This window comes from Prionailurus viverrinus, chromosome A1 (genome assembly GCF_022837055.1).
Source record: "Prionailurus viverrinus isolate Anna chromosome A1, UM_Priviv_1.0, whole genome shotgun sequence".
Lineage (NCBI taxonomy): Eukaryota > Metazoa > Chordata > Mammalia > Carnivora > Felidae > Prionailurus > Prionailurus viverrinus.
This window is the reverse complement of record NC_062561.1, coordinates 109,763,998-109,791,752: the sequence shown is the minus strand read 5'-3', so window position 1 is coordinate 109,791,752 and position 27,755 is coordinate 109,763,998. Positions and strand designations below refer to the sequence as shown.

The following is a 27,755-nucleotide window of genomic DNA, read 5'->3' as shown; positions in this document are numbered from 1 at the left end:
TACAAGGACTGAGATACTGTGTGTAAAGTGCCTAGTAGAGCATCTGGCATATGACAGGTTCTCAGGAATAGCTAATTCTTTTATCCTTGTCAAACAATTGAAATATGCTGGATGTCAGAGGAATGATGGGAAGTACGGTGCCTTTGACCAAGAGGTCAGACAGTAGAACCTCTCTTTGCTCCCTGGAAAATACTCAGAATTCTCTCCAAATTAACAGATATCCCCCTACTCAGGGCTACTTCTCTCCCTTCTATGAACCTAAAGAGATCATTCTAGTTAAAAGTAACATTTCCTATCTCTGCATATTTCCAGCATATAGCCACCCCTACCTCACCCATGTCTCATGTCCTCAGTAAAAAGTGCATTGACTGCCTCTGTTGACCAGATGTAAACTCCTTGAGAACAGACAAGCGTGAGTCCTTGCTCCTCCCTGGGTCCCTCCAGATCTTTCTTCACATGATGCAGTGCAAAAAAGGGGTGACAACAAATTTCTGCATCTTTTTAATGTATTTATATCCCATCTTATCCCTTGAAGTCTTTGAGGTAGCTAATAATTTGAATACAATAAGAAAATGGTAACATTAAAGTAAAATACAAAGAAAGGTAAAAGTTATCCCTCGGAGAAAAGAACAAAAAATACGCAACTGATCACTTTGAAAAACACTATGGCACTTCCTTAAACGGTTAAACATAAAATTATTACCATATGACCTGGCAATTCCACTCCTAGGTATATATACAGGAGAACTGAAAAACACATATCCACAAAAAACTCTGTACTCATATGTTTGATAGCAGCATTCTTTTTGATAACCAAAAAGTGGAAACAACTGAGATGCCCATCAACTGATGTATGGATGAACAAGATGTAGTAAATCACTCAATGGAATAATGATTCATGCTATAGCATGGACCAACCTTGAAAACATCAAGTGAAGCAAGTCAGTCACAAAGGTCACATATTGTATGATTCCACTTATCTGAAATGTTCAGAATAGATAAATCCATATGAACAGAAAGTAGATCAGTGGTTGCCAAGGGCTAGGAAAAGAGGAAAATGGGGAGTCCCTGCTAATGGGTACAGAGTTTGGGGGGAGGTGATGAAAAAGTCCTGGAGTTAGAAAGAGCTGATGGTTGTACAACTTTGTGAATATAATAATAACCACTAAAATACACATTTTAGGGGCACTGGGTGTCTCAGTAGGTTAAGCATCCAACTTGAGCTCAGGTCATGATCTTGTGGTTCACGAGATCGAGCCCCATGTTGTGCTCTGTACTGACAGCTCAGAGCTTGGAGCCTGCTTCTGATTCTGTGTCTCCCTCTTTCTCTACTCCTCCCCTGCTCATGCTCTGTCTCTCTCTTTTTCTCTCTCTCTCAAAAATAAAATAAACACTAAAAAGTTTTAAATACACATTTTAAAAGAGTGCATAGTATGGTACGCAAATTACACCTTAATTTAAAAACGATTTAGGGCTGCCTGAGTGGCTCAGCTAAGTGTCTGACTTCTGCTCAGGTCATGATCTCGTGGTTCGTGAGTTTGAGCCCTGCGTCAGGCTCTCTGCCATTGTCAGCACAAAGCCTGCTTTGGAACCTCTGTCCCTCTCCTTCTCTGCCCCTGCCCAGCTTGTGTGGGCATGCACGCTTTTTCTTTCTTTCTCTCTCTCTCTCTCTCTCTCAAAAAACAAACAAACAAACAAACAAACAAACAAAAAAAAACAACAAAAAACCATTTTAAAAATATGTGGCTAAAAAAGACTGTACAATTGATATAGTGAAATTTCAATTTTGCCTGAGCTTTCTGGTAGCCAGAGTTATAAAGGAAGATGCCATCAGTTACATACTTATGACAAGGAAAAACACATGTAGACACCAGAGGAAGCAGAGTTTTAAATCATTCGGCATGCTGGCACAAATATTGCATAGGAGGTTGAAGTTAGGAGTACTAGGAAAATACTGAATTAATGGATTTGTCAAGACAGGAAGGCAGTTAACTGTGCAAAATAAATTTGGACAGGTAGTGATGAGGGATAAAGGAGGAGCCTGTGGCATTTTACCCAGAAGGCTATGGACGGCTTGAAGGCATAATTTCTGGGAAACAGTGGGAGACGGTGGGGGGCAGCTGGAGTGTAGAAAGGGTCAGTGTCATTGGTCCTGAGTGGTCATTTCCTCCTAAACTAGCATGGTTGTGGCAGTGCCCTCACTTCCAGGGGTATCCACTTCATGTTCCTTTGGCTAGCATTGTTCCTTCCCTTCCTTTTCTTGTCTCCTGAGATTCTGCCAGGTTTTACAATTTTTAAAAGGTCCACTTCTGCATCGTTTTGAGAATGGGAGTAATTCAGCTTCCTGAATTAACGTGAAGCCTCTTAAAATGAGATTATCATCACAGAGTCTTGCCAGTCCTTCCCTAGAGCCAGAGGGCAAAAGAGAAGGCCCAGACCCCAAACTTCAGTTTATTTTACTTGAAACCCGGAATTCGCTTTTTAGCCCTGGAACACTAGAGAGCGCCGCTGTGCTGCAGGAGAAGCCAGCCTCCACCAAGTGCTCACACTCCACGCCAACCATGCCACCCGGCCGGCCCCAGGCACTGACACGAGTCCGCTGCTCCAGGGGGCACATTGGTTTTCAGTGATGTTCTTAAACGTGCATCCAGAGAACCCAACAAAAAGAGTCTCATACGAGGATACAAAAGTCGGCAGTTTCCTGCAAGTGCAATGAAAGCGCAATAGCCAAGGAGGCTCTGGGACCCAGGTGGATGGATGGGGAGCCTGTTGCACCCACCATCCAGCTCACTGATTGCTGGCTTGTACATGTGGGCTCTGATTGATTGTACATGATCTTACTTTCCCCTTGGCCCTGTCACTTCTCTTACATGGGGACCAGGGAGGGGAGTAGGTTGTAGTGTCAGGGCCAGCTGGGCAGGATTTCCCTGTGGGATGCTCTTCCAGCCTCATCCACTCACACAGGGGAGGTTCCAAGGCTCCAGAAGCATCCTACGCCCCTGGAAAGGCAGGACTCAATATTGGCCGTTCAGTAGAACCTGGGGGGCACCAGGTCTGGGACAAACCCCACCTGGCTCCCAATCCCAATGATAAGGTTTCTCTGGCTTCACCATGATTTTCTGCCCTTCCCTTTTAGATGGTCTTTGAGGCCCTCCTTAAAGGAGTCTGCCAATCTCAGGCAGAATCATCTGCTTTGGGAGACCTGTTTAGTCTCTGGTATGTGTCTGGCCCAAGTATAGCCACAAATTGGGCTTTTTGGACCTAGGGAAGATCACCCCTAGGAAGATGGATTCTGGGAGATTTTGCCCATGAGAACAAATAGGCTTTATTCAAGAGCCCTGTGTCCTTGCAGCCATGAAGCATTAGGAGGTTGCAATTTCATCCTAAATTCCTCCAATTTCTCATTTCTAGCACTACTGGCCTGAAGCTGTGTGTCCTCTACAGAAAGGACCTTCTTTAAGAACACCTGGCTCTTGGGGCACCTGGGTGGCTCAGTCAGTTAAGCATCCAACTTCAGTTCAGGTCATGATCTCACGGTTCATGAGTTCAAGCCCTGTGTCGGGCTCTGTGCTGACAGCTCTGAGCCTAGGGTCTGCTTTGAATTTTGTGTCTCCCTCTCCCTCTGCCCCTCCCCTGCTCACACTGTCTATCTGTCTGTCTGTCTTAAAAAAAAAAAAAAAAGAACATCTGGCTCCCCTCTTTCCCCACAAGGAAGAGGGAGGCCCCCTCCTGCTGGGGCCTGCTGAAGAGGGTGCTAACTGCCAGGACCATGTGGCTCCAGCATGCTCTTCCCTTCCCCCATCTTCAGACACCTTGGCTGTGGGAGCTCATCACAAATCATTAAAGGAGTGGAATGTGAGCAATTCCATCTTAACAACCTCACAGAGAGTGTACACGTCCTCAACTAAGAGAGCATAGCATCTCCAAATCCAGGGAGTCATTCAGATTCTTAAAAGCAATCAGACTCCATCTTACCAGACGCAGCAGGAAGAATTGTTAGACTTACATTAAAAGGGCATGTTAATAATTACACTGTGACAATAGGGGCAAACTGGGTCAGCAATGAATCAACAAGGATATATTGTCAGTCTAGAGATTATAGGAACTGTTGTCTATTGTTCCAGAAGGGCCCCTCATTTCCCCTCCTCTCAGCTGGTCAGAGTCAGCAGGTGGGCTCAGAGAGCATGTTGGGGTGCTTGCTCTCATGGGTGACCCTGGTCAGCCTGCTTGGAGCTCACCTCACTTCCTCTCAGGAAATGCTGGTGAGGGCCCTGGGGGCCTCCTCATGTCTTTTAGTTTGTGTGTCTCACTCAGCAGCCTGAGACTCCAGAAGCAAGGCTGTTGTTAGGAGATAGGACTATTATCAGCAAGACTTCATCCTGCACACTGCTGATATGCTCTGGAGTGAGCTCCACCAGACCTGCCCAGGGATGGCAGACTGGCACTGAACTCCTGTCTGGCACATGCCTGCCTCTTCTACCTGTGTACCGGCTACACCATCTACCCTAAGTTCTTCCACAGGCCATGCACAGCTGCCAGGAACACTTTTGCCCTGACACAGGCAGACATCCCAAGCTTTCAAAACTCAAGTCAAAGACATCCCCAGCACCCCAACTTTGTGCCTTTGCCAAGCCCCGTGTTGCTGAATTGTGCTCAGCTATTGTGTGGCTGGTTCCTATCAGCTCCAGCTTCTATCCACCACTACATTCCAGAGCCCAGCCTTGTGGGTGCCTGCCTTGCCTGCGACCAGATCAAAGAACCTGAGGCTTCAGCCCCCTCCCCAACACACATATGTCTGAGGCTGATCATGTTTTAGAAGCACAGCCCATAGGTTGAGGAGCCTCCTGCTGTCCTAAGAGCACTCCCTATGCTCCTCTTCGGTGGTCCCTTCTTCCTGGCCTCTCAAAAGGTTTGAAGGAGAAGGCCTGAGCATCAGAAAACATTCTTACCTAGAATGAAGGCCACCACATAGTTGGAGATCTGTCCCATGCCCACGATGACAAATAACACAGTAAACATCTCCCAGTTGATGGAGAAAATCTGTAGGAAGCTGAAGCCAGTTTGCACAGCCATGGTCGCAAAGAGGATGTTCTTCCTGCCAAACCTGTAGAATACAGCACAGCACAAAAGATGGCATGTGCAGTTCACAGCCGGGCATGTGGCAAGCCCTGAGTCAGGCATCACTGCAGACTTTGTGTTTGTTTGTTTGTTTGTTTGTCTGTTTGTTTGTTTTCAGGGCTGTGTGACAGACTTTTCTCCCTGTCTCATCCTCCCACTTCTTCCTTGGTGAGGTCTTGGGCATCCATCTACCCAGGAGGTGACTTCTGAGATTCAAAACCTTCTGTAAAGGCCCCATATCTTGAAATCACAGAGCGGCTCATGCAAGGACCACATAGAATTCTGCTCTTTAGAACAAGCCACAGGAAGAAGCTACCACCACATTTCTGACAAATTGCTAAGTACAGATTACAGATACATCTATCAGCAATATGGGAATTGTGTCAATCCAGAGTGAAGACTCCCTTTATGGCAGTGGTCTTCAACCTTAGCTGTACTTGAAACCCCTGGTGCCAAAAAATGCTCGCGTCAGCATCTCACCTCCTAAGATTCTTATTGTCTAGGATGCAGTTTGCGTGTCAGGATTTAAAAAAAAATTCCCAGATGAGTCTAATGTGCAAACAAAATTGCAAGCCAGTTCTCTATGGGAAAAGTAGCTGTTAACAGTAGACATGCTGAGAATTGGCTTAAGCCTTCACTTCGCTTTCTGATAGTGACCAATGAGTAGAATGGAGCACAGGCGTGGGCAAAACTGTCTCCTACGTCATTTTCCAAAATCAGATCTCAGGCTGTTGGGTTTGCTGTCCCTTTGGACTTGGTAAGTGGCGGAGTGATAGGCATTCCTCTGGGAAGCCTTCTCAACACTGCCATTTAGCATTCCCACCTTCCTGCTCTGGTCCCCATAGAACATTCAGGGGCCAGTGGGGCACTTCTCCTGGAGCTGCAATGCTGTCTCCTCTAGATTGAGATCCAGGAGGTCCACAACCAGCCTCGGTCAGTCTGTGGCCCTGGTGCCCTGCATAGCAGTGATGTGGGCACTCACTGTCTGGCCCTTACTCTGACTGATGGCTGTTTGTGGACAGATCATCTGCCATCTGAGAGTCAGGGATAGGATGGGGAGGCAGTGGTGATGCCAGCAGGGTGTGTGTGTGTGTGTGTGTGTGTGTGTGTATTCTTTTTTTGAGAAGTTTGGTGATATAAAGACTCCAGTCTCCAGTGGGACCATTGCCTCCTCCTGACATTTGGGCAAAACCCTGGAAGTGCAAGGCTGGGAAAACTGAACAAAGTAAGGTTCCAATAAGTAAACGAGGGCAGGGAAGATGTGAGACATTAGGGCTCCTCCTTGCACTGACTTGTTGGTATGAGGGGCCTCTCTTTCTCTGGGTAGAAATACCCAAAATTCAGTTCAACTCCCAGACAGATAGTGAATGGACAAGGGGCTCTATCCCACCCTTTCTCCCTCCCAGCCTCCTTACCTGTCTGATAGCTGCCCGGACACGAAGGAGCCAAAGAGCACACCCAGGAAGAACAGGGAGGAGGTGAGGGGCGTCTTCCAGTCATCTTCACACACTAGACTCCACTGTCAGAGAAGACAACATGAAGTATGGACCTGGCCCTCCAGCAGGCCCAGTCCCAGCCCAGATCTGAGGGAGTAGCATGGCAGCTGGAAACGTTCTCCTCCCCTGTGACAGGCTGTCAACTTTGTGCTAAGGGCCTAGGTCTCACCCTGGGGTTGACTCTTGACTCTAGCACTTACTGTGGCAAGTCACTGCCCTCCCTGAGATTCACCTTCCTCTTCTCCAGGTAAGGGAGGGTAATGCCTTGGCTCTTCTTGCATCCCATAGCAAAAAGCTAGCTGAGGCCACGGCTGTGACCGGTGACCCCTCAGCTGTGAAGCAGTATGAAGCAAGGTAGTATTTCTGATTCAGAAGGCATCCAAGCATGGAAGGAAGGTGTTTGAAACTCCCCAGGGGCAGGGAAGAGGGCCTGGTCCCTTGGTCCAGGCATAGAAGTTCCCTCTGCCTTGTTGAAAAGTGCAAGTGGTCTATGATTATATTTTCTGAACAGACTCCTCCAGAAAACCCTGTGTTCACTGCTCTATTCACACCATAGGCTGAATTTGGAGCCTAAATTCAGGACCCACTGTGTGGTGGGGGGTGGGTATCTATACCTCCCCAGCACCCCTTATCTCCCCTCTACACTCCTCCACACTCTTTCCTACCCTTCCTACCCAGCCTTTCCAGAAAGGTGGTTCCTCCAATTCCCCAGGGCCTGTGGGCTGTCACACCCCTAACAAGTCCCTGCTGGTAGATCCATAACATGAGGGCTTCAGCAGGAATTTCAGCTCCCAGCTCTTCAATTTAGTCAAGTCAGCAAAATTTCAAGGGAAGTTGCAAAGATTTCAAAGTGTGCTCAGTGAGCTTTCATACATATATATATATATATATATATATATATGAATGAAATATGTGTATATGTATGTATATATATGTATATATGAAATATATATACATCCATATACACATATATACTGCAGGTACCCATAGATATTTTGGGGGCTCTGGGTCAAGGGATTGCTATGTGTGGCAAGATGATCCAGTCTACAGGAAAACCCCCTGCCTCCTACCCAATCCCCCCTCCACTTGGTGGTAGAACTGCTTCCATGACATTCATTAAGCAGTTCAGTTCTTAATCCTCACAACTTCCCTAAAATAGATTTAAAAGTGAATTCACATATTTATATCACACTTCAGTCTCCAGCAGGACGCATCCAAGAGAAAAGTGTAAAACAGAAGGCTAAGGAGTCAGGGCACACAACAGAGGGGAGGAAGGGTTGCAAAATAACCAAGCCAGGATTAGACCCACAGCCAGCTGTCCTGCCCAGGGGCCTGCATGCTTGCCAGAGACGCTCTGAAATCCAGCTCTGAAGATCCCTGTGGCTCAGCTCGCAGGATCCCCATAGGCAAAGTGATATACTCGTTCTGCAGAATTTAGTTTTTCTAAGTACTAAGACCTGAGAGAAGTCTCTCCTGTAGACTTCCTTCCACAAAGGGGTCACGCTGTGATGTTGAGGATAAGGTCCTTGAGAACACTCCCGTCCTAAAGACAATAACAAGATTCATGAGGCCGCCTCTCCTGGCACCCACGATCCTGGCTACAGGCAGAAAGCCCAAGCATAGCTCTGCAGAGGAAAAACAAAGTGGGCCAGGAACTTGACTCTCTGTCTCCCAGGCACAAGCAGAGGATGAAACTGAGACCATGTCCAGAGTACAGTTTTTCTTCAACTGGGGTTCCTGAATGGGCTTCAGGGGAAAGGGCACAAACCCTCCAAAACTATATGCCTGGATTCATGTGCCCTGTCATGCCATGGGTTAGAAGGCATAGACAGGACATACACCTGAATTAGTGGCCACCCACTTCTGAAAAATCACTGGCCAAAGTGTCAGAAAAGAGCTTGGAATCTGCCCCAACACAAAGATTCATAAAACTGAGACTCCAAAGCCTCCTAACATGTTGTTTTGCCTGCTTTGTGTAAGAGCGAACTGAGGTTCTGAGACTGGGTTTGTCTGAAGTCATAGCAGTAAATGGGCTTGCTAGATACCAGCTCAGGCTTGATCTTGTACCAACCTTGCACCCATGTCATGCTTTGGACAAGAACTCCAAAGGTCAGGCAAATGAGCTTATTAAATACCATCCCCTATAATTCTTCATGGAAGACACTAGGACCAAGGGCAAAAGACCTCTACCACAGCCTTTAGTGCTGGACAGAGCTGAGAAACTCTCAAGTGTGGTAGGGGTATTGATGTGTCTATTGTTCACTGTCACCATTCCATCTGCAGTCAAGCAGAAAAGCTCTTCAAAGAGAATGTGCTCTCCTTTGTGGTTTTTGAGTATTTTTCTGTCAGGATTTTGCCTTAGAGTAGGATAAATAAGACTTAAAGACAGGGGCGCCTGGGTGGCTCAGTCAGTTGAGCGTCTGACTTCAGCTCATGTCATGATCTCATGATTCATGAATTTGAGCCCCGCGTCGGGCTCTGTGCTGACAGCTTGGAGCCTGGAGCCTGCTTTGGATTCTGTGTGTCTCTCTCTGCCCCTCTCCTGCTCTCTCTCTCTCTCTCTCTCTCTCTCTCTCTCTCTCAAAAATAAATAAACATTAAGGAAAAATAAAGACTTAAAGACAGAAAGGAAAGAGGAAGACTGTTATATGTGGGGCCAGGGATTACATGGCAAAGGTAGCGAGCAGGATTGGCTACCTGGTACAATCTGAAAATGCAAGACCCTTTGTTCAAAAACTATGAAGAATTTCAAGATGTTAGTAGCAGAGCATTACAAACAACTTTGGAGCCCCATATGACTGCACAGTTTGCATGCCCATAAAGAAGGCCTGGCAGTGTGTCGAGCCTGGTCCATTTAGGGAATGGAGCAGGACAAGTTCTGAATTGGGGTGCTGGGAAGGATGGGTTAAGGGCCAGCTCCCCATTGCTCTCCTACTGGAGCCCACACAGCCATGGCTCTAGGTCCCCCTTCTTCCCTGAAGAGGGGCCCAAGAAGCCCTATCAGCATCATGTGGCACAGGAGGTAGTCATGTGCACACAGCATCCACCTGTTGCGGGTTCATGGAGGGTGTTTTTGGCCTTTGGAACTCCTGCTCATACCCAGCAGAGGAAGGCAGCTGGACATCATAGCTACCCATGGTTCATTCCAAGGTTGGGCCCTCTCTTGAGAAGTTACTATGCCCAGAAAATCCGTTTGGAAAGCTGAAGCAGACCTAGTAATAGGATACAGGATTTGTAGACAAAGTTCCAGCTGCAACTCATGAGACTAGAGTCCTAGAAATCAGCTGCCAGCCTAAAGAAGGGCCCTTTTCTCCATGGGGCTATTGTGGAGGCCAGGCCCTACCTGTGACCAGCCCCTTGGGACTTGAGGGGTGCATCTTGGTGCCCCACTAGCCAGAGCCCAGGGAACTCCCTGTGGTTAGCAATGACATTGTAGGCTGAGTGGAAGATGGTCTTAAAAAAATCTTTTTAATAAGAAAATGTTTATTTTATTTAATGTTTATTTTGAGAGAAATTTTTTAAATAAAAAATTTATTTAAAAATTTTTAATGTTTATTTTTGAGAGAGAGAGAGACAGAGAGAGAGAGCAGGGAAGGGGCAGACACACACACATACACACACACACACACACACACACACACACACACACAGAATCCAAAGCAGGCTCCAGGTTCTGAGCTGTCAGCACAAAGCCCAACACAGGGCTCAAACCCACAAACTTGGAGATCATGACCTGAGTCGAAATCAGATGCTCAATCAACAGAGTCAGCCAGGAGTCCTGAAGAGAGTCTTTTCTTAAATAAGACAGAACTGTCCCTTGGGTCTCTGCACATATGTGTACATACATGTACACACAAACATGCATAATGTGATTTGCTCAGAGACTAGTGGTGGACGGTCTGGTGAGGAGCTGGCTGGTGTTGCTCTGGAGCTGTGATTTGAGGTCAGGCACTAAAATTTCCAAAACCTAACCCCCTCCTCCACCACATACACACACACACACACACACAGACACACACACACACACACACACCACCACACCACATTGGACACAGTGTAATGTGGGAACTAACTGGCCCAAGCTGTGTAGGGTGGGGGCACCGGATATGCCTTCGCAGGGTTACCATGTCTGCCTCATCCCCAGGGTCTTAGACCTCAGGGTCTTAACATTCCTTAACATAGCAGAGTGAGTCGTTGTAGCTGGGCCACCCTTCAGCTTTGCTTTAAGAAACAAAAACCCAGGTCACAAGGTAATAGAAGACGGAAGGCCACTCTTGGCATAGAAACGCATGTCTCTCATGCCCCTTCACAGAAACATTGACTATAGTGTATTGGGTGCTCATTGTGTGCCTTGTATTATCTCATGGGATCTCAAGGTTGTCATGTGAAATGAGTACTCTCTTTATCCCTACTTTATAAATGAGGAAATGAAGGCACAGGGCAATGAAGCAACCAGCTCGAGTTCTAGTGGATTGGTAAAAGGAATTGCTTAATTATTTATTCAACCGTCATTGAGCACCTGCTCTGGGCCAGACTCTGTGTGGGGCACAAAACAGACATGGTTGCTGCCTCCACAAAGCTCAAGGTCAAGCATACTTTATAGGACAGATCAGGTGTGCATATGTGCATGCATGAGCCCAGTAGTCCCGGGCAGTTCTGGGCCACTGTGCCCTTGATCTCTGGCTAGAGAGAAAAAGAGACACCCCTTCCTCATCCTCTTTCAGATGGACAGAGTTCTAAAACCTGAACTCAATCAGGTAATCATTTTAGATAACTAACGCTTGCCCAGGCTAGGCAAATGGTGTATATTCAACAAATTGTTCATGAATGAATGCTGAATGCTGAACAATCAGGTGTAATGGAAAATGAGTTTGGGGAAAAGCATAGTATCACACGCTGTCCTTTGAAAATCACCTTTAACCTTGAACTGTGAAAGTAGCCAGTCTAGCTAGCAGTTTTACCCTTTACCAAAGCCATAAAAGAACATAAAGATAAGAGTATCCCTGTGACCTCCATAATACTGAGAACTCCAGAAGGCAGCCTGATGTTGAGCAAAGAGCACAGGCTCTCTTGGGCTCTACCACTTCTGGTTGTGTGACTTTGGGCATTCATCCACCTCTATCAGCCTGCTTTCTCATCTTCAAAGAAGTAACAAGAATACCCCTTCCTGGGGTTGTCATGAGCACAGGAAATGTAAGTACAGTGTTTAACACAGTGTCTGACACATTTCAAGCCTCATTAAATGGTCATTCACTTTCTACTAAGCTCATGCCTTTGTTCTCACAGCAAAATCATGACTTAGAACAAACAGTATGAATGAGTAAGTAAAGCAGGTTACACTTAAACCTGACTAGCCAACAGAGATTCTTGGATATAAGAACTTCTTTGTCAGTGACCGAAAACCAAAAAAGCTTTTACCAGAAAGCATAAAATCCTTTTATAAATGGATATCAATCTCAGAGATTACTGTGAATGAAAAGCTAGCAATAGTCCATTTAAGAATGAAAAATAGGTTTCCATTGTGTCATCTTACACTTTTCATTCCAGGGGAAAAATAGGAAGTAGTAGTTAGTTAATAACAGAATACACATCCACTCCAATTTCTTTTTCACAACTTTGTTGTGACTAAGCTAGAAATTTCCCAGCCACATGATGGGGTGGGGGTGGGGAAATCTAGATTTTTTGTTCTTTGTGTTTATAATAGCTTCATTGAAATACAATTTACATACCATAAAATTCACTCTTGTAATGTGTACAATTCAGTGGTTTTCGGCATTATTTGAAGAGTTGTGCAGCCATCAGCACTATCTAATTTGAGAACATTTTCAGCACCTCTGAAAGAAACCCCATACCCATGAACAGTCACTTCCCATTCTCCTTCCTCGGCCTCTGGCAACCACTAATATATTTTCTGTCTCTAAGGATTTGCCAATTCTGGACATTTAATTTAAGTGGAACTATACAATATGTAGTATTTTGTGACTGGCTTCTTTCACTCAGCATAATGTTTTCAAGGTTCATTCATGTTGTTTTAGCATGTATCAGTACTTCTTTCCTTTTTACGGTTGAATAATATACCACTGTATGGATAGACTACATTTTACTTAGCAGTCATCAGTTGATAGACAATGGGGTTGTTTCCACTTTATGGCTTTTATGAATAATGATGCCATGGGGGTGCCTGGGTGGCTCAGTTGGTTAAGTATCTGACTCTTGGTTCAGCTCAGGTCATGATCTCATGGTTTGTGAGTTTGAGCCTTGCATCAGGCTCAGCTCTGATAGTGTAGAGCCTACTTGGGATTGTGTCTCTCTGACCTTCTCCCCTCCCTCAAAAATAAATAATAAACTTAAAAAAACATTAAAAAATAATGATGCCATGAATTTCTGCAGGCAAGATTTTGTATGGATATATGTTTTCATTTTTCTTGGGTATATACGTAGGAGTGGAACTGCTAAGTCATGATAAATCTACATTTAACCTTTCAAGAAACTCCCAAACTATTTTCTAAAGTGGCTGAAACATTTTACAATCCCAACAGCAATGAACAAGGGTTTCAGTTCTCCATCTTCCTACCAACACTTGTTATTGTATGTCATTTTAACTCTAACCATCCCAACGGGTGTTAAGTGTCTCATTGTGGTTTCAATTTTCATTTCCCTTATGACTAATAATACTGAACAAATTTTGTGTTGAATCTATAGATAAATTTGAGGAGTGCTGCTGTCTTAACAATATTATGACTTCTACTTCATGAGCAGAACATGACATGTCTTCACATTTATTTATGTCTTCCTTTTTTTTTTTTAATTTGAGAGAGAGAGAGAAAGACAGTGCATGTGCACACGCGAAGGAGAGGGCAGAACGAGAGAATCCCAAGCAGGCTCCATGCTCAGCACAGAGCCTGACTTGGGGCTTGATCCCACAACCCTGTGATCAAGACCCAAGATGAAATCGAGAGTCAGTCCTTTAATGTACTGAGCCACCCAAGTGCTCCTATTTATGTCTTCTTTAATTTCTTTCAAAGATGTTTTTTAGTTTTCAGATCTTAAGTTGTTCATTTAAAAAAACTTATTCTTGGGGCGCCTGGGTGGCGCAGTCGGTTAAGCGTCCGACTTCAGCCAGGTCACGATCTCGCGGTCCGTGAGTTCGAGCCCCGCGTCAGGCTCAGGGCTGATGGCTCAGAGCCTGGAGCCTGTTTCTGATTCTGTGTCTCCCTCTCTCTCTGCCCCTCCCCCGTTCATGCTCTGTCTCTCTCTGTCCCAAAAATAAATAAACGTTGAAAAAAAAAATTAAAAAAAAAAAAAACTTATTCCTGAAGAATAAGTTGTGAAAACTTTCTCTCAGTTGTGCGTTTTTGTATTTGGGAATATCTTTACTTCATTTTTGAAAGATAGTTTTGCTAGAACTAAGATTCTTGGTTGACATCTTTTTTCTTTCAGCATTTTGAATATGTTACCCACTGGCTTCTGGCCTCCATTGTTTCTGATGAGAAGTCAAGGGTAAACCTTATCAGGCTTCCCTTGTATGTCACAACTCATATTTTCTTTGCTGCTTTCAAAACTTTACCTTTGTCTTTGGGTCTCAGCAGTTTTACTATAATGTATCTGTGTGTGGAACTATTTTTGTTTCTTCTACTTGGAATTCTTTGAGCTTCTGAGCTGTGTACATTAGTGTTTTTCTTCTTCAGCTTCTAACAAATGCAGTTATTTCCCGTGGGGACAGCTTCAGAGCTCCATTCTTATGGCCTACCTGTCCGCCTGGACAAAATCTCTGAGCCCTTGCTCCAGAGCCGGTAGTAGGAAAAGTGGCCCTCAGAATTGGATTCTGGGTGAGGATGGTAGCCTCTGCCTTTTCGGCTTGACTCTCCTGGGATGGAACATCTTACCTTACAAACAATCTGGGACAAGCACAACCAGGGCCCCAGTATTCTCAGCCTGTGGAATCTGGGCTTGAGCTGCCACTATATGTATGAGTAGGAGCCAAGTAGAGGATGGGATTCCCCAATCTCTTGGCTGTACTAACCAGGAATAAAGCCTCTACAACTCGGATGTCAGGGGATAGTGGTGGTGGTGGGGGGGGAAGGGGGGCACTAAACCTTAAAATGTCCTCAGTATCCTTCCTTCTTCAGATTACAGGTAAAGAAAAAACAACCATAGGTGGGGAGGCCTCAGTGGAGAGCTCTGTGGTCACTAGAGGCTGAACCAAAGCAAAAGTTTGAGTGGGGTGGTAAGGATGGGAGTGGAGGCACCTAAAGGAAAGAGAAGGGGACTCAGAGACCTGGATCTCCCCCGTGCAACCTGGCATCGGATCCAGCACACATCTCCTAGGCTCCACTCTGGGAACAGAAGTGAGTGAGATGGGGTCTGTATCAGCCCTCCAGCACTGAGGGGAAGCTATGGAAGGTGCCACTGTGAACCTGACCTCCAGTCCTACAAATACACAGCAAAAGCCGCCAGCCTCAGGCTATCTGTGGCCATCGCTAGGGCATGTGAGTCAACCTGGCCCTTCCCAAGAGCCTCCAATCTCTCTCCACCATCTCTACTCCAAATGCGTGCTTTTCTTGCTCTTCTTTTGGGCTCCAGAGACATACTTAAAACCAGACCAAAGTTTCAGATAACAAGGCAGCCCTGCATTAGCCCGGAATATGAAGTGAATTTAGCTTGCTGCCAGGACGAAATTATAGTCCACTCAGAGGCATGTGCAGCTCCTGTGACCCACCCTGCCAGAGCTTTGTTTTTGTCAATACACCACCCTACCTCTTGGACTCTGTGTGAGCGTTCTGTTGTACACCAGGAGGGATGGACAAAGTTTGTTTATCCAGAAACTTGGCAGGAGATGTGGGTGAAGAAGCCTCCGGACAAAAGCACATTCTGAGATCATGGTGGCCATTGTCAGAGGAGCACAGCTGAGAGGCAACGCACAAACTGTTTGGGGTGAGGCAGGTGATAAACAAACAGGGAAGCAATTTCAGATCAGAGCTAGGGGAAGCCCCGGAGTCTCTTTTATTTGTTTTCTGTGCAAGATCTTTCTGAAAATCTCGCTGGTGTTGGCTGGAGGCATAGATCCCACACCTTGTCCCCTCTGGAATGTGACAGAGAGCTAGAGTGTGAACTTGGTTAATAATATTCAGGCTGTCCTGACAGCCAAGCTGCTAGTCTCTACACGCACCAGCAGCATTTCCTGGTAGCTTCTAGGCCTGACAGAAAGAAAACTGCATAAGCCTGCCTACTGCTCAAAGTTTTCACCTTTGCCAGAGGCCACCCAGGCCTCAGAGGAGGCACATCCTGTGGTATGTAGTTCCATGTAGTAGCAACCAGATATCAACCTTATTCTATTTCATCGTTGCTCCTCTGCTACTCCCAATGCCTCCCATAAGCGCCCTATTAGCAGAGGATGAGGCCCTCATGTTCCTACCTCATACTTTTGGGTTATGGGTGGAGAATCAGTGTGTCCTCCTCTGTCTGTGCCCTGACCCCAGGTCCCAGGAAAGATGGCACGAGTCTAGTGCCCCTAGAGGCCCAGGCCCTTTGCTGGAGGCTGTATCATGCTCAAGGGCATAGCCACCAGCAGCTCCACCCATGGATTCCTAAAGGATGCAGCCAACTTCAGGAGAGGACAGAAGCCTGGATGATGGAGCAGCATGCCTGCCTCAGGCCACTGGCAGCCTGCCACAGAAAGCTGGTCCTTACCAAAAAAAGGCTCTCACAGGGCCTCTGAAGCATGGGGCCTAGGAGAAGTGGTACCCAGCTCAGAAGTGACTGCCTAGTTTTCCCAACTTGTAAACTACTTGTAATTTTGTGAGGAACTGCCATACTGTTTTTCATAGGGGCTACACCTTTTTACACTCCTACCAACAGTGCACAAGAATTCCAATTTCTCCATATAACAGCCAACCCAATGGGTGTGAGGTGATATCTCACTGTGGTGTTGATTACATTTCCTTACTGATTAGTAATGTCGAGCAGATTTTCACATGCGTGTATCTCCTCTCGTAGTGAAGGAAACTGAGGCTTTGAAAAGTGATGTAACTGCTGAAGTCAGCCAAGTGGCTAGGGGTGGAGTCAGAACTGGCCCTCCAGTCTGACTCCAGAACTTCTTCTTGTGTCACCATCTCTCTGTGGAGAACCACCTCCCCCTACTCACCTACTCAGAGGTGCTTCTCCTCTCCTTCCTCCCAAACACCAGTATCCATTTATCTTTTATTTTACTCTTCCACCAAAAAAGAAGCAAGGAAGGGAAAGCCTGCTGAGAAAAGCAAACCCTTTTCCTGCGTGTGAGTGTGTGATGATGTGCATCCCCAGAGGTGCCCACAGGATCCTTTAGTAGGGCACAACAGGGGGAGCTATGGCCTTGAAGGTGAGCAGCTACCCACCCTTCACACCATGAGGTCAATGACACCAGTGAGGAAGAGAAAAGAGTTCAGACCAGCTTTTAGGGGGGCTGCAGCTAGTGGGGCCAGCTTTAGCTCAAGTTCCAGGAATTGAGGTGGAGTGAGCTGATCCCCAGTCTTAGATACCCCAGGACCAGGCTGTGGGAAGGGGGTGGGCACTAGGAGCCCCTGCTAGGGGATCAATGCCAGAGAAGCACAGTCACTTCAGGGTCCAAGGTAGGCCTGGTGGCAATGCTGGGGGATCCAGAGGTGGGTCACAGGCTGAGCCCACTTTCCACAGGTCCTATAGATCCTGTAGGCACCACCCCTGGCTGGCCACCAGTCTCTTGCCAAGGAAACTCCCACAGATTCCTCACTGGTCTTCTTGCTTTTCATAGCAGCTAGAGTAAGCTTCTGCTGAAAACCCAAATCTGGCCATGTTACCCCTTGCTTAGAACCCTTATTATTTCCTCACTGCTCTCAGAATAAAGTCAATTACTAAACATTTTTACAGTGACCACTGTGAAATGATCTCTGTAGGCATATCTAGCCTCACCTGTCATCCCCTGAACACCAGCTGCCTGGATCTACGGGAATTCCTTCCACAGAATCTGCCATGTTCTTTGTTTGGGCAAGTTCTACTCATATTTCCAGACTCAGCTCTAATTTTATCACTTTTTCTTGGAGTATTCCCTCACCCTGTTATCTGCACAGAGACAGTAATATACTGCTCCAGGTCACACAGCAGGTCAGCCAAACTTGAATTCAGGCTCCAGAATCCTATTACTAACCAGAGTTAATGTTAGCCCTCTCTGTAACCTGGCCAGTGTGCCCCAGGGGCATGTGAGTTTTGAAAGCAGCCCCTACACCCCAACTGTCTTTAGCCTAGTGCCCAGCATAAGGCCAGACATGGTGTCTGATGATTGCTACATTGTTCTGAGACAAGAGGATTAAGGACTAAGAGGGGCCACACTGGGGTTTTTCTTGGGAGGAACACAGAGCAGGGGCAGGGCCAGAAGCTGGGAAATCCTACCTGTCTGATCAACAGCAGGAAACTGGTCTGGGTATGCCCCCCTCAGAAGGACGAGGCATCTTGTGGCCCATAGCACATGTGAAGCAAGAAGTGTAAGGGACAAAGTATGTGTGGAGCCTGACTCCTGAAACAGAAAACTTGCCACCAAACCACTTAGGATCCTAAGGTGCTAATGGCATAAACTGGAACCCCTGCTGGCCCCTGCATCCTATGCTCAGAAGAGTCTCTGTGAGTCAGTCTCTTTATCAGTATGTTGGGGCCAGAGTTATGGCTCCTGTGGCCCCTGTAGCCAGTCAGCATCAGAAGGTCCTCTGCTCCTTTTCAGAGAAATTGGAGCCTCAAGATAGGACCCCAAGCTTCACCAAAATGTGTATGGCAGAGCAGTAGACCCTTTGATTCTTCCAGACCTCTGTGGCCAGGAAACAGGTCAAACCTGCCCACAGCCTGCCCTGCAACAAGGCTCTTCTCTGTGTATGCACTTGGGTTCAGCAGAGATCCCCACACCCCTCCTCATGTGAGTAGCAGGAACTTGAATCAGACTGTACATCTGAGCAGCCTGGGACTGGGCCTCTTGGGAAACAATTTCATCTGTTGTGAAACTCAAAAAGGGAAAGACAGTTGGCGACAACACTCCCTGCTCCATCCCCTCCATGTTAGACTGGACCGCTCAGGAATAAGCCTCACTCGAGCCCTGCTCATGCGCAGCACACACGTGTTTGAGATGCATAACCCAGTTGCTTGCCAGTCAGGTTTGGTTGCAAGTGGGAAACGTGGACCCAGGCACTGCCAGGGAGTCTCAAGGGGTATGAGGCAGATGAAGGATCATTCACACACCCACCTCAGTCACGATGGTGGACAGGTAGATGTCCTGGCTGAACTCCCAGCCATCCAGGCAGCTCTCCTGCTCCAGTTGCTCCAGATCCACATCGCGCCCCGGCTCCAGCCCCAGTGCCGAGAAGTTGGCGATCGCCGCCAGCCGGTAGCGCCGGCAGCTGTGAGGCACCTCGCGACCGTCCTGCAGCCGCAGCGGGATACTGTGGTTGCGCCACGCGCTGCTCAGGTTCGCGGTGTCGGGCACCCGGCAGCGGTGCTCCGGGGTGGCGGCCAGGAACACGACTGACATTCCATTGAAGCCGTTGGGGATGATGCTGGCGCTGAGCAGGAAGAAGATGAGGCGCTGGAAGGGCCCCCACTCGCCCAGGAAGGCGGTCACCTCGTCGTAGTCCCGCATGCTTCCCACCGTCGGTCTGCCCCAGCAACAAGGGGTGCGAAGAGCGGTCCCCGTACCGAGTCGTGCAGCAGAGAGCGTTCCCCGAGGGTGTCAGAACGTTCTCGGAGTCGTGGAAGGCTGCGGAAAATTGGGGCCCACGACCGGGGAGGGTTCCCGGGAAACAGGCTGCGTGCGTTGGAACTCTCCCGGTCGCAAAGCTAGACGCCACGGGAGGCACTACGGACCACAAGCCCATCTCGGCAGGGGCGGGGAGGGGAGTGGAGGGCGGCCGCGCGGGAGGGGTGGGGCTCCCCGCCGGCTCCGCCTGGTGCTCCGCCCCCCTGCCCTTGCGACCCCGCGCCTGTGCCGCCCTGGGCTCCCAGCGGCCCGGTGAGGCAAAGCTCCGCTCCCTCGCGCCCTAAGTCGCCCGCGACCCCAAATGCGGAGGTCCCAGGCCGAAGCTCCGAAGGGGAGAGCGGGCGAAAGGCAGGAGCCGAGGCCGGACAGCGAGGTCTTGGAGAAGTCGGCCGTTGGCCCTCTCCGTGGGCGTCGCTCCAGGCCTCTCCTGGGGCAGGGGTCTCTCCGTGCGTGGCCCTTCCAATCCTGGTTCGGAGTTCAGGTGTCCTCGGGCGCCGCGCGGACGGCGAGTCCGTGGAGTCGGTGCTCAGGAGAAGCCTCTGTGAGCGCGAGGGTGACAGGAGTGCGACCTCTGCGCTGGCACCAGGCTGACAGGGCGCTCACTCCCCACCCGTCCGAGGACGAGGACGGCCTGACTCAATCACCATCCCGCGCTGCTCCGGAAAGCGTCTTCTGGCCAGCCTGGAGCTTCACCTTAAGAAAAGGGGGGAACAGGCCCAGAGCCCGGAAGGGATGAGCAAGGTCACACTGCGTCAGAGACAGGCGCTGAGGAAGGGAGGTAGGGGACAGGGGCTATCGGGTCGGTCCAGGATCCCGCTGGGGTTTCTAGAGGACTTTTAGAGGACTTCTAGAGGACTTCAACACGAAGTCTGGCCCTGTGTGAGAGCGCAGTAATGGAGGCGCTCTTGTCACCACCTCTAGGGTCTGATTTGGATCCCTTCATTCTCCCCATGCCCCCGGGGCTCTTTATTGGGGCTGACTGCCAGAGCCTTCTTGGACTGGAAGGCCTTTGGGTTGCAGAAGGGACCGTCCCCAGTTCAGGAACAGAGAGAGGGAGGAGGAGAAGGTCTAGTTTGGCCAGATCTGGCAGGGAAACCAGAGCAGGGGCCTCAAATAGTTCAGTGCCTGCCAAAGGCCCCCTGCTGTTGTGTGAACTAGCCCGGGGCTGTGGTCTGAGTCCTGGGGTGCAGAAGGCAGGCAGATGAGGTTGACAGGTTCAAGGTCCTACCTTTTTGGAGATTGTATGCAAGTGTGTTTGCTTTCCAGGTCCTTGTTAAGTGGCTGAGGGACATTTCTGCCTCAGTTTATGTAGTTTTCAGTCTAACCCCTCCTCTTAGGCTGGTTTCTCATTCCTTTTCTCACTCCTTTAGAACCTGTTTCCTTTCCTTTTTTTTTTTTTTTTAAGCTTATTTTTTTGAGAGAGAGAGAGAGAGGGACCAGGTAAGGAGTAGAGGGAGAGGGAGAGAGAATCTTAAGCAGGCTCCATGCCCAGCATAAACCTAGTGCAGGGTGCAGGGCAGGGCCCCAGCTCAGTACCTGTGAGATCATGACCTGAGTAGAAATCAAAACTCCCACACTTAATCGACTGAGACACCGAGGTTCTCCTCCTGTTTCCTTTTCTGTAATGAGACCATATGTCCTGATGTGCTAGGACAGGTCTGATTTATGCATGTTAATCCTGCGAAATTATTAATAGCACATCCCTTTACTTCCAAAAGTATCCTTTAAATAATATTTTATGTGGCCATTGTGTTACTTAGCTTGAATCTCATCCTTCCTCCTCTCCCTCAGTTTAAAAGCAAAGCCTGAGATAGGAATTTATGTGAAGATGGTTCATTTTGAGCAATGATCCCAGGAAAAGGAGTGAGGGGCTCAGAAGAGTGAACAGGAAAGAAGGTAAGGCCAGAAAAGACTGTGTAACCGAGGGGTTATTGGCACCAGGGTCAGTGATTATGCTGTGCTGAAACATTGGATCCTGAGGCCAAAGAAAAAAAATTAGTAATACTGATCCTAATCTTTACTTTGATCATGGATTTTTATATTGATTTTGATTTTTTTAAATGCTATATTAAAATATTATTTCTTTTGATTATGGAATTTCTTGGTGCCCCCTTAAATTTTCCATCTGACACAAGTGCCTCACTAGTTTCACATTTGCCTCAGCCTTTCCCCAAACCTCACTGCTATGGGTGACAGAGATCCCAATGGGACCTTCTAAAGAGCCATATGGAATGAGGAGGCATTTGTTTCCCAGTTCTGGCTCCATTAGTTAACTCCTCTGCACTTCTAGATTGCACATGTGTGACAGCTGAACAGGTTCCACCCAAGTAAACTGTTTGACACTGCCCATCAGCAAATGTAAATCCATACCTTGAGCCATTTTGCCCCCCATACAAAATAAATGCCCAAGCGCACTACTTAAAGGTACACCCACTGAAAGGATTTCCCTTCACCACTGTCTAGGGCCAGAGTGGGGCTTTGTTTCAGTAAGGATCCATTTTTTGGCTAGCATCGAGCTAACCCGTCTGTGAGTGAGGGCTGAATATTTTTCCCATTATTTGGTTGTAGAGAATCACCCCCACAAGACCAAAGTTTGAGCTGAGGGGAAAGGACTGGTATAGCTGAGGTAGGTGTCATAGGAGTCTGAGCCACTTGTTGGTAAACTTACATGAACACCGTGGACCTGCTCAGTCCTGTCACAACGCTACCATTTCTATTACATGATGAATTGCCAGTGTGCCTGCTCAACGTTGTAAGTTGATAGAATTTGGCAATACTCAGTTAATATAGACATCTCTAGCTGTACAGACCCTTGATGTCCCACTGCCAAGCATTTAGTTTTTTACTGTGGCCAAATAGCTGCTTTTCTAAAGACAAATAGCTTTCTGCTGCAGAAGACATGACCTTGCCCTGGAACTCTAGAGATCTGTACTGAAACCCTTTTATTAGAGCTTGTTAGAGGCTCTACCCAGCATCCCAGCATTCTTATCACCATGAGCACCATTGATTCTGCTGGGTCATATGGACAGAATAGTAAGGAACCTTGTACTATAGTTGTACACACTGTAGAGCTCTCTCTTGCTCTGGGATTCACTCAGAATTGGGAGCCTTCCAAGGCACTCAATAAATGGATCAGAGTAGTATTCTCACCAAGCACCAAGTCTTTATTAGTGGTCGAGGGTACAGGGTACAACAACTTGACTTAACCTTATAGGGGATTGCCTGGCATACTCCATACTACTGGTTCCCCAATAATTTTACCAATTTGCTTCAAAATACTATGGGATAGAAGAAGCAAATGAGGATATAGATGAAATAGAATTGGCCATGATGGTGGATCTAAGGGTTTATTTTCTAGTTTGTTTATTTTTATGTACATTTAACTCATTGCAGAACAAAAGGGTAAGAGAAAAATGTTACCAGTGTGGAAGGCCATGAATCTTCATACTTTTTATTTCTCAAGTTCTGGCATGCATGTGTCTTACTAGGACATCTAGAGTACTTGATTATTCTTGCTCATTAGGTCATATTAACATTATGTGATCAATTATGGACTATCATGATGTATTAGGGAATATCAATGTAATCAAAGTCACTAAGTACTATATTGTGACAGAGAGCATGAGAATTGACATAGTTCAGGGGCAAGAAAGTGAATATGTACTGCTATTCATCCCACAGAAAAGTAAATAGCTCTTACTGAGGGATTTTGAAAAGAAAATCTTTGGTGTTGGTGCTAATCCTTGCAGCGTCTCCCAGGATGTGGTATTACTTCTGATTTAATAAATTTATCAAAAATGTGGGCACGTTAGAGGCTTCTAGTTGTCCCTACATACCCTAATGGCTCTTAGTTATTAGGGCAGGGAATAAATATTAGGGTCTTGCCAGCTGCTCAGCATAGCTATCCCAGTTATGCACTTAGGGACCACTACACTATGGATCTTTACATCTATTAGACCTGTTTGAATGAGAACTCTTTTTACCACCTGGCTTTCATGAGCCTCCAATCTAACTGGGGGACCATGATAGTGTTTCCCAACCCTTGGCATCAATGCTAGCTCATACTCTTGAATCCTTTGAAAGGTCTAGGACTTTCCCTTTCTCCAGGCCAGAGTTGATCTGGTAAAAGATCACTGCTATGGACTGAACTATGTCTCCCCCAAATTCATATGTGGAAGCTCTAATCCTCAATCATATTTGGAAATGAGCCTTTGGGAACTAATTATGTTTAGATGAGATCATGAGGGTGGGGCCCTTATGATGGGATCAGTGACCTTATAAGAAAGAAACTGGAGAGCTCACAAGAAGGTGGCCATCTACAAGTCAGGAAGACTCTCATGAGGAACTGAATCCACCAGCACCTTGATCTTGGAGTTTCCAGACTTCAGAACTGTGAGAAATAAATTTCTGTCGTTTAGGCCTTCAAGTCTGTGGTATTTTGCTATGGCAGCCTGAGTGGACTAAGATAGCCACAGATCCTTTGTGGGAAGAGATTAGAGAAATAATTTTCATATATACTTTTGGCAGTATAGGCGGGTTTTTCCTTAAGGAGACTTGGCCTTGTTTTCAATCAATAGGCTTGGAGCCTGTGAACTGGCCTATATCTGGGAAATTTATGAGAAAAAACTATTTTCCATTGTGCCACCACTGTCAGCCTTCTGCTCACTAGCTCTTGATTTTGGAGGTGAGATTGTTACACAAGGAACACCTGGTCATCTTCCCATTTATTTAAGTCCTAGGAACGCCATGGTCAACTAACGATCACCACATAGCTATAGGCCAAACCATGCTGATTGCTACTTTGGTCTTGTAATGACCTCCACCCTGTCCCTGTTGATTGTGTCACTATTCAGCCTCTGCTATTCTAGAAGCTTATCCTCACTGACACTAGGGGTCCTCACTTGTGCATTGTGTATTGCCTTAGAGAAGGGAGTCGCCCGCTGTACTTGCCTTGGGAATGCAGTCTGATGATAGGTTCTCTGGTCTTGCATGATAAATATATGCTCACTCCCCTCAGCCTTCTGACTCCTTTCATAGAGTGTCAAGAAAATTCTGGCTTCTCTACCTTATTTCTGTAGGCCATAATTGTGTCCAAGTGTCAAAGAGTCATCTTTGACCAAAGGAAATGAAGGTGTTTTTCTTCATTCTTGTTTGGATGTTAAACCCAGAATAATGAGAGAGTGCTCCTAGGTTAATAAAGTCCCATATGTTACCCCTGTTTCCACCCAAACACAGGTCTTGTTTTGTTTTTTTTTCAGTGTGTATGCCGTTTCCTTGTGGATCAGGGATCATACTCTCCCACCTAGGCTGTGCTGAGACTTCACCTTGGTTGTTGGTCTGGAGGCAGTTGGGGGGTGGGGGGTGGGCAGGGAAGGATCTTGAGGAGGATAAGCATCATCTTTGGAGCTACTTGCCTCAGGAGGAGTCTTGGCAGGATTCCCAGATAGGAAAGCTACTCTCCTATAGCAAGGGGAAGAGAGCTGCTGCTGTTGACCTTGAAGATTTAGGGAAATCTAGGAATTCAAAATTCTCACATTAATTTACCCAAATGTCTCTATTCTCTGTTCTAGGATCCTATGCATTTTCTATCAGGGCCATCACTTTGTCACAGGAGATCCATCTAAACTGTAAAGGCAGCCTTTTGATGTGGCTGTCCTACTCTTACAATTAAATCAGTTTAATTCCGGTTTTGATTTCCAGCACAATCTTCCCTGTGGCTGCAGGAGATGAGGGTCTCTTTAGAAACTGCCATGGAGACTTCCTGGCTTACATAGTGTGCCTTGAGTTTATAGTTGCCTGACTTGGGCCTATCATTTTCTTTTTTCAAGGCTTCTAAAGCACTTAGCAAAAGCTAGTCAACTCTTTGATCCTTGTAATCACCATTGTCCTCCTGCATTCTGTGTGCCATAATTGGGGTTTCTCAACCTTGGCACTATTGAGGTTTTGGGAGATAATTCTTGTTTGTTGTAGGGGGGGCTGTCCTGTGCATTTTAGGGTGTGTAGCAGCATCTCTGGCCTCTACCTACTGGATGTCAGTAACACTGCCCTTTAGTTGTGATGACAAAATATCTCTAGACAGTGCCCTGGGGAGGGAGTGGGGAGTGGGGCGGGGCGGGGAGGGGGGTGTCGGGTAAAACTGCTTCTGGTTAAAAAACACTGATACAAGCCAAATGTTTCATTTTCTACTTGTATGTCATTCTAATCTACCATGGATAGGAGTTTTGCATTCCATGCCGGGGATTATTACCAGCCTACTCACTAATAGTTAAGTGACTCCTTAACCCTGTTTGATAGGTGAATGTTCCAGTTGTAGAATCCCTCCCTTGCATGTCTGCCTTCTATTTGGGAATGGATCTACGAGAACAGGAGTAAAGGACTGCAGAGGGTGACAGAGGGAAGAAATGCAACTGCAAGTGTACAGCATAGGGGTGTTTACGGTTGTGGGAAACTGGAGGAACGTGTCTTAGAAATGTCTTTCTCAGGTTCAGAAGTAGGCAACATTTATCCATAGGTTTTGATCCCTTCTTGGCTCAGGGGTGCCCCTTCGCCTGTTGAATCCCCCACACTTCCAGATTGCACATGCATGAATGTTGGGCAGGTTTCTGTGTGTGTTCCACGCCTCAGTGTCAGAGAAGTCCAGGAGCACCACGTGAGAAGTGAGATCGGGCCACCTCAGAAAAGCTGGCTGCCGCTTCAGTGCCTGCAGTGAGCAGTGGGCCTGGAGGATCTGAATCTGAAGGAGGAGGTGCTGTGTTTGGTCATCCTAGTCAGAGATGACTGGGGAGGATGCAGCCTGTGCTGCTCCTCGTGGGATGCTGCTCAGGAGCATGAGAAAGGTGGGCCCCGGCTGCCTCATTAATAGAATGAACTCCCACTTCTGCTGGTTCTGTTCAAGAGGGCCTGCAGTCAACAAATGTGTGTCTTGGGCCACTTCCTGGCATCAAAACAGTCTGAACCAGCTCAGACCCTTGCCCATGTGAGCACTAAACCAGTGGTGGAAGAAGGCAGAGGGATGAGGTTGGAAAGGTTGGCAGTGGCTAGAACATGCTAAACTGTAAAAACTGTTTTTTGAACTTTTTGAATTTATTTTGAGAGAAAGGGAGAGAGAGAGAACTTGCTTGAGCAGGGGAGGGGCAGAGAGAGGGAGAGAAAGAGAGAATCCCAAGCGGGTTTCCTGCTGTCTGCACAGAGCGTGATGTGAGGCTCGATCTCACACACCGTGAGATCATGACCTAAGCTGAGATCAAGAGTCAGCCGCTTAACCAACTTAGCCACCCAGGTGCCCCTAAAAGTTCCTAACTGTTACTTGGTGTTAGTTTTAATTCTGAGGCCAAGGAGAGTCAGAACAAACCCTAATGAGATCTGTGTTTTAGAAAGTTCCCTCTGGTGGCCAAATTGAGAATGCAAGGAAGGGAGCTAAGGTGGAAGCAGAGACATCAGGGAGAATGTTGTAGGCATCCAAGAGGGTGGTGGTGCTAGTGGCCAAGAAAGATGGATTCTGGAGCTTTTCAGGTGGCAAGGGCAGGGTGACAAGGGCAGGTTTTGATGACCACCTGGATATGGGCATCAGGGAGGGAGAGGAGGCAGGGAAGATTCCTGATGTGGGGGTAGTAGATGGACAGATTAATACCCTTCAGAAGTGACCTAGTCGGAGTCACCAGATCATTGGTAGGGCAGGCAGTGCTCTCCAGGGAAAATGAGTACTTGTGGTTACCCTGAGTGCCCTTGCCATCAAGATTAGGTCACTAGTACGTGAGACTGGCAAGTTTCTCAACATTTCTGTACTCATCCATAAAATGAGCATAATAACTATACTTCCTTTCCGGTTGATGTGAGGATTAAAGAAGAGTAATATCAGTTCACTAAGGACTCCGGGATGAAGGCCTGGGACACATCAGCTTTTGTTATAGTTATTATACAATCTGAATCCCTTTCTCTAAGTCTGTGGCTGTGCTCTGGCTTCCCATGAAAACATGCCCTTAGGCCAAACATGCCCTGGAAAGCAGCTGAGTGTCCTTCTACGGCTGCTTTTTGTCTGTGAGGAAGCTGGTGTGTGGTGCAGTGATTCAGCCTCAGAACTTGAATAACCGCGGCTGACTGGGGAGACAGACCCCCTCACAGGGCTGGTCAGTCAGGTTTCTGAGCCTGAGTGGCTCACGCTGACCCCAGACCCTATGGGAACAGGTGAGGCCTCTGTCAGCCTTTCCTGGGATTTTGAGCCTCTGCCTTCAACCACAAATGGTTGCAAATCATATGTTAGATAGAAGCAAAGAAGAAATTTGATTTCTGTGGGGACTCAAATAGAGTTTCCCACTTGTGGTAAAGGGGGCACAGGAGGATAGTCCTTTCTTGTTAGAGAGGCCCCTTTATTACCCTCAATCCTTGTTAGA

The 27,755-nt window shown here is 47.2% G+C and overlaps 1 protein-coding gene across 2 annotated transcripts in view; it reads right to left on the bottom strand.

Annotated features, from left to right (window-relative positions):
* Positions 1-19,462, bottom strand: part of SLC22A4 (solute carrier family 22 member 4) — a 42,691-nt gene extending 23,229 nt beyond the window's left edge. Inside the window, exons 1-3 of one of the 2 annotated variants that reach the window (XM_047878590.1) lie at positions 18,856-19,462; positions 6,534-6,637; positions 4,950-5,104 (exon numbers count right to left, since the gene is read on the bottom strand). In XM_047878590.1, the coding sequence (XP_047734546.1) occupies positions 4,950-5,104; positions 6,534-6,637; positions 18,856-19,248 (652 nt within the window). In that variant the 5' untranslated portion in view covers positions 19,249-19,462. The remainder of the gene's footprint in view (positions 1-4,949; positions 5,105-6,533; positions 6,638-18,855) is intronic. The other variant, XM_047878582.1, reaches the window with a different exon arrangement.
* Positions 19,463-27,755: the final 8,293 nt, after the last annotated feature.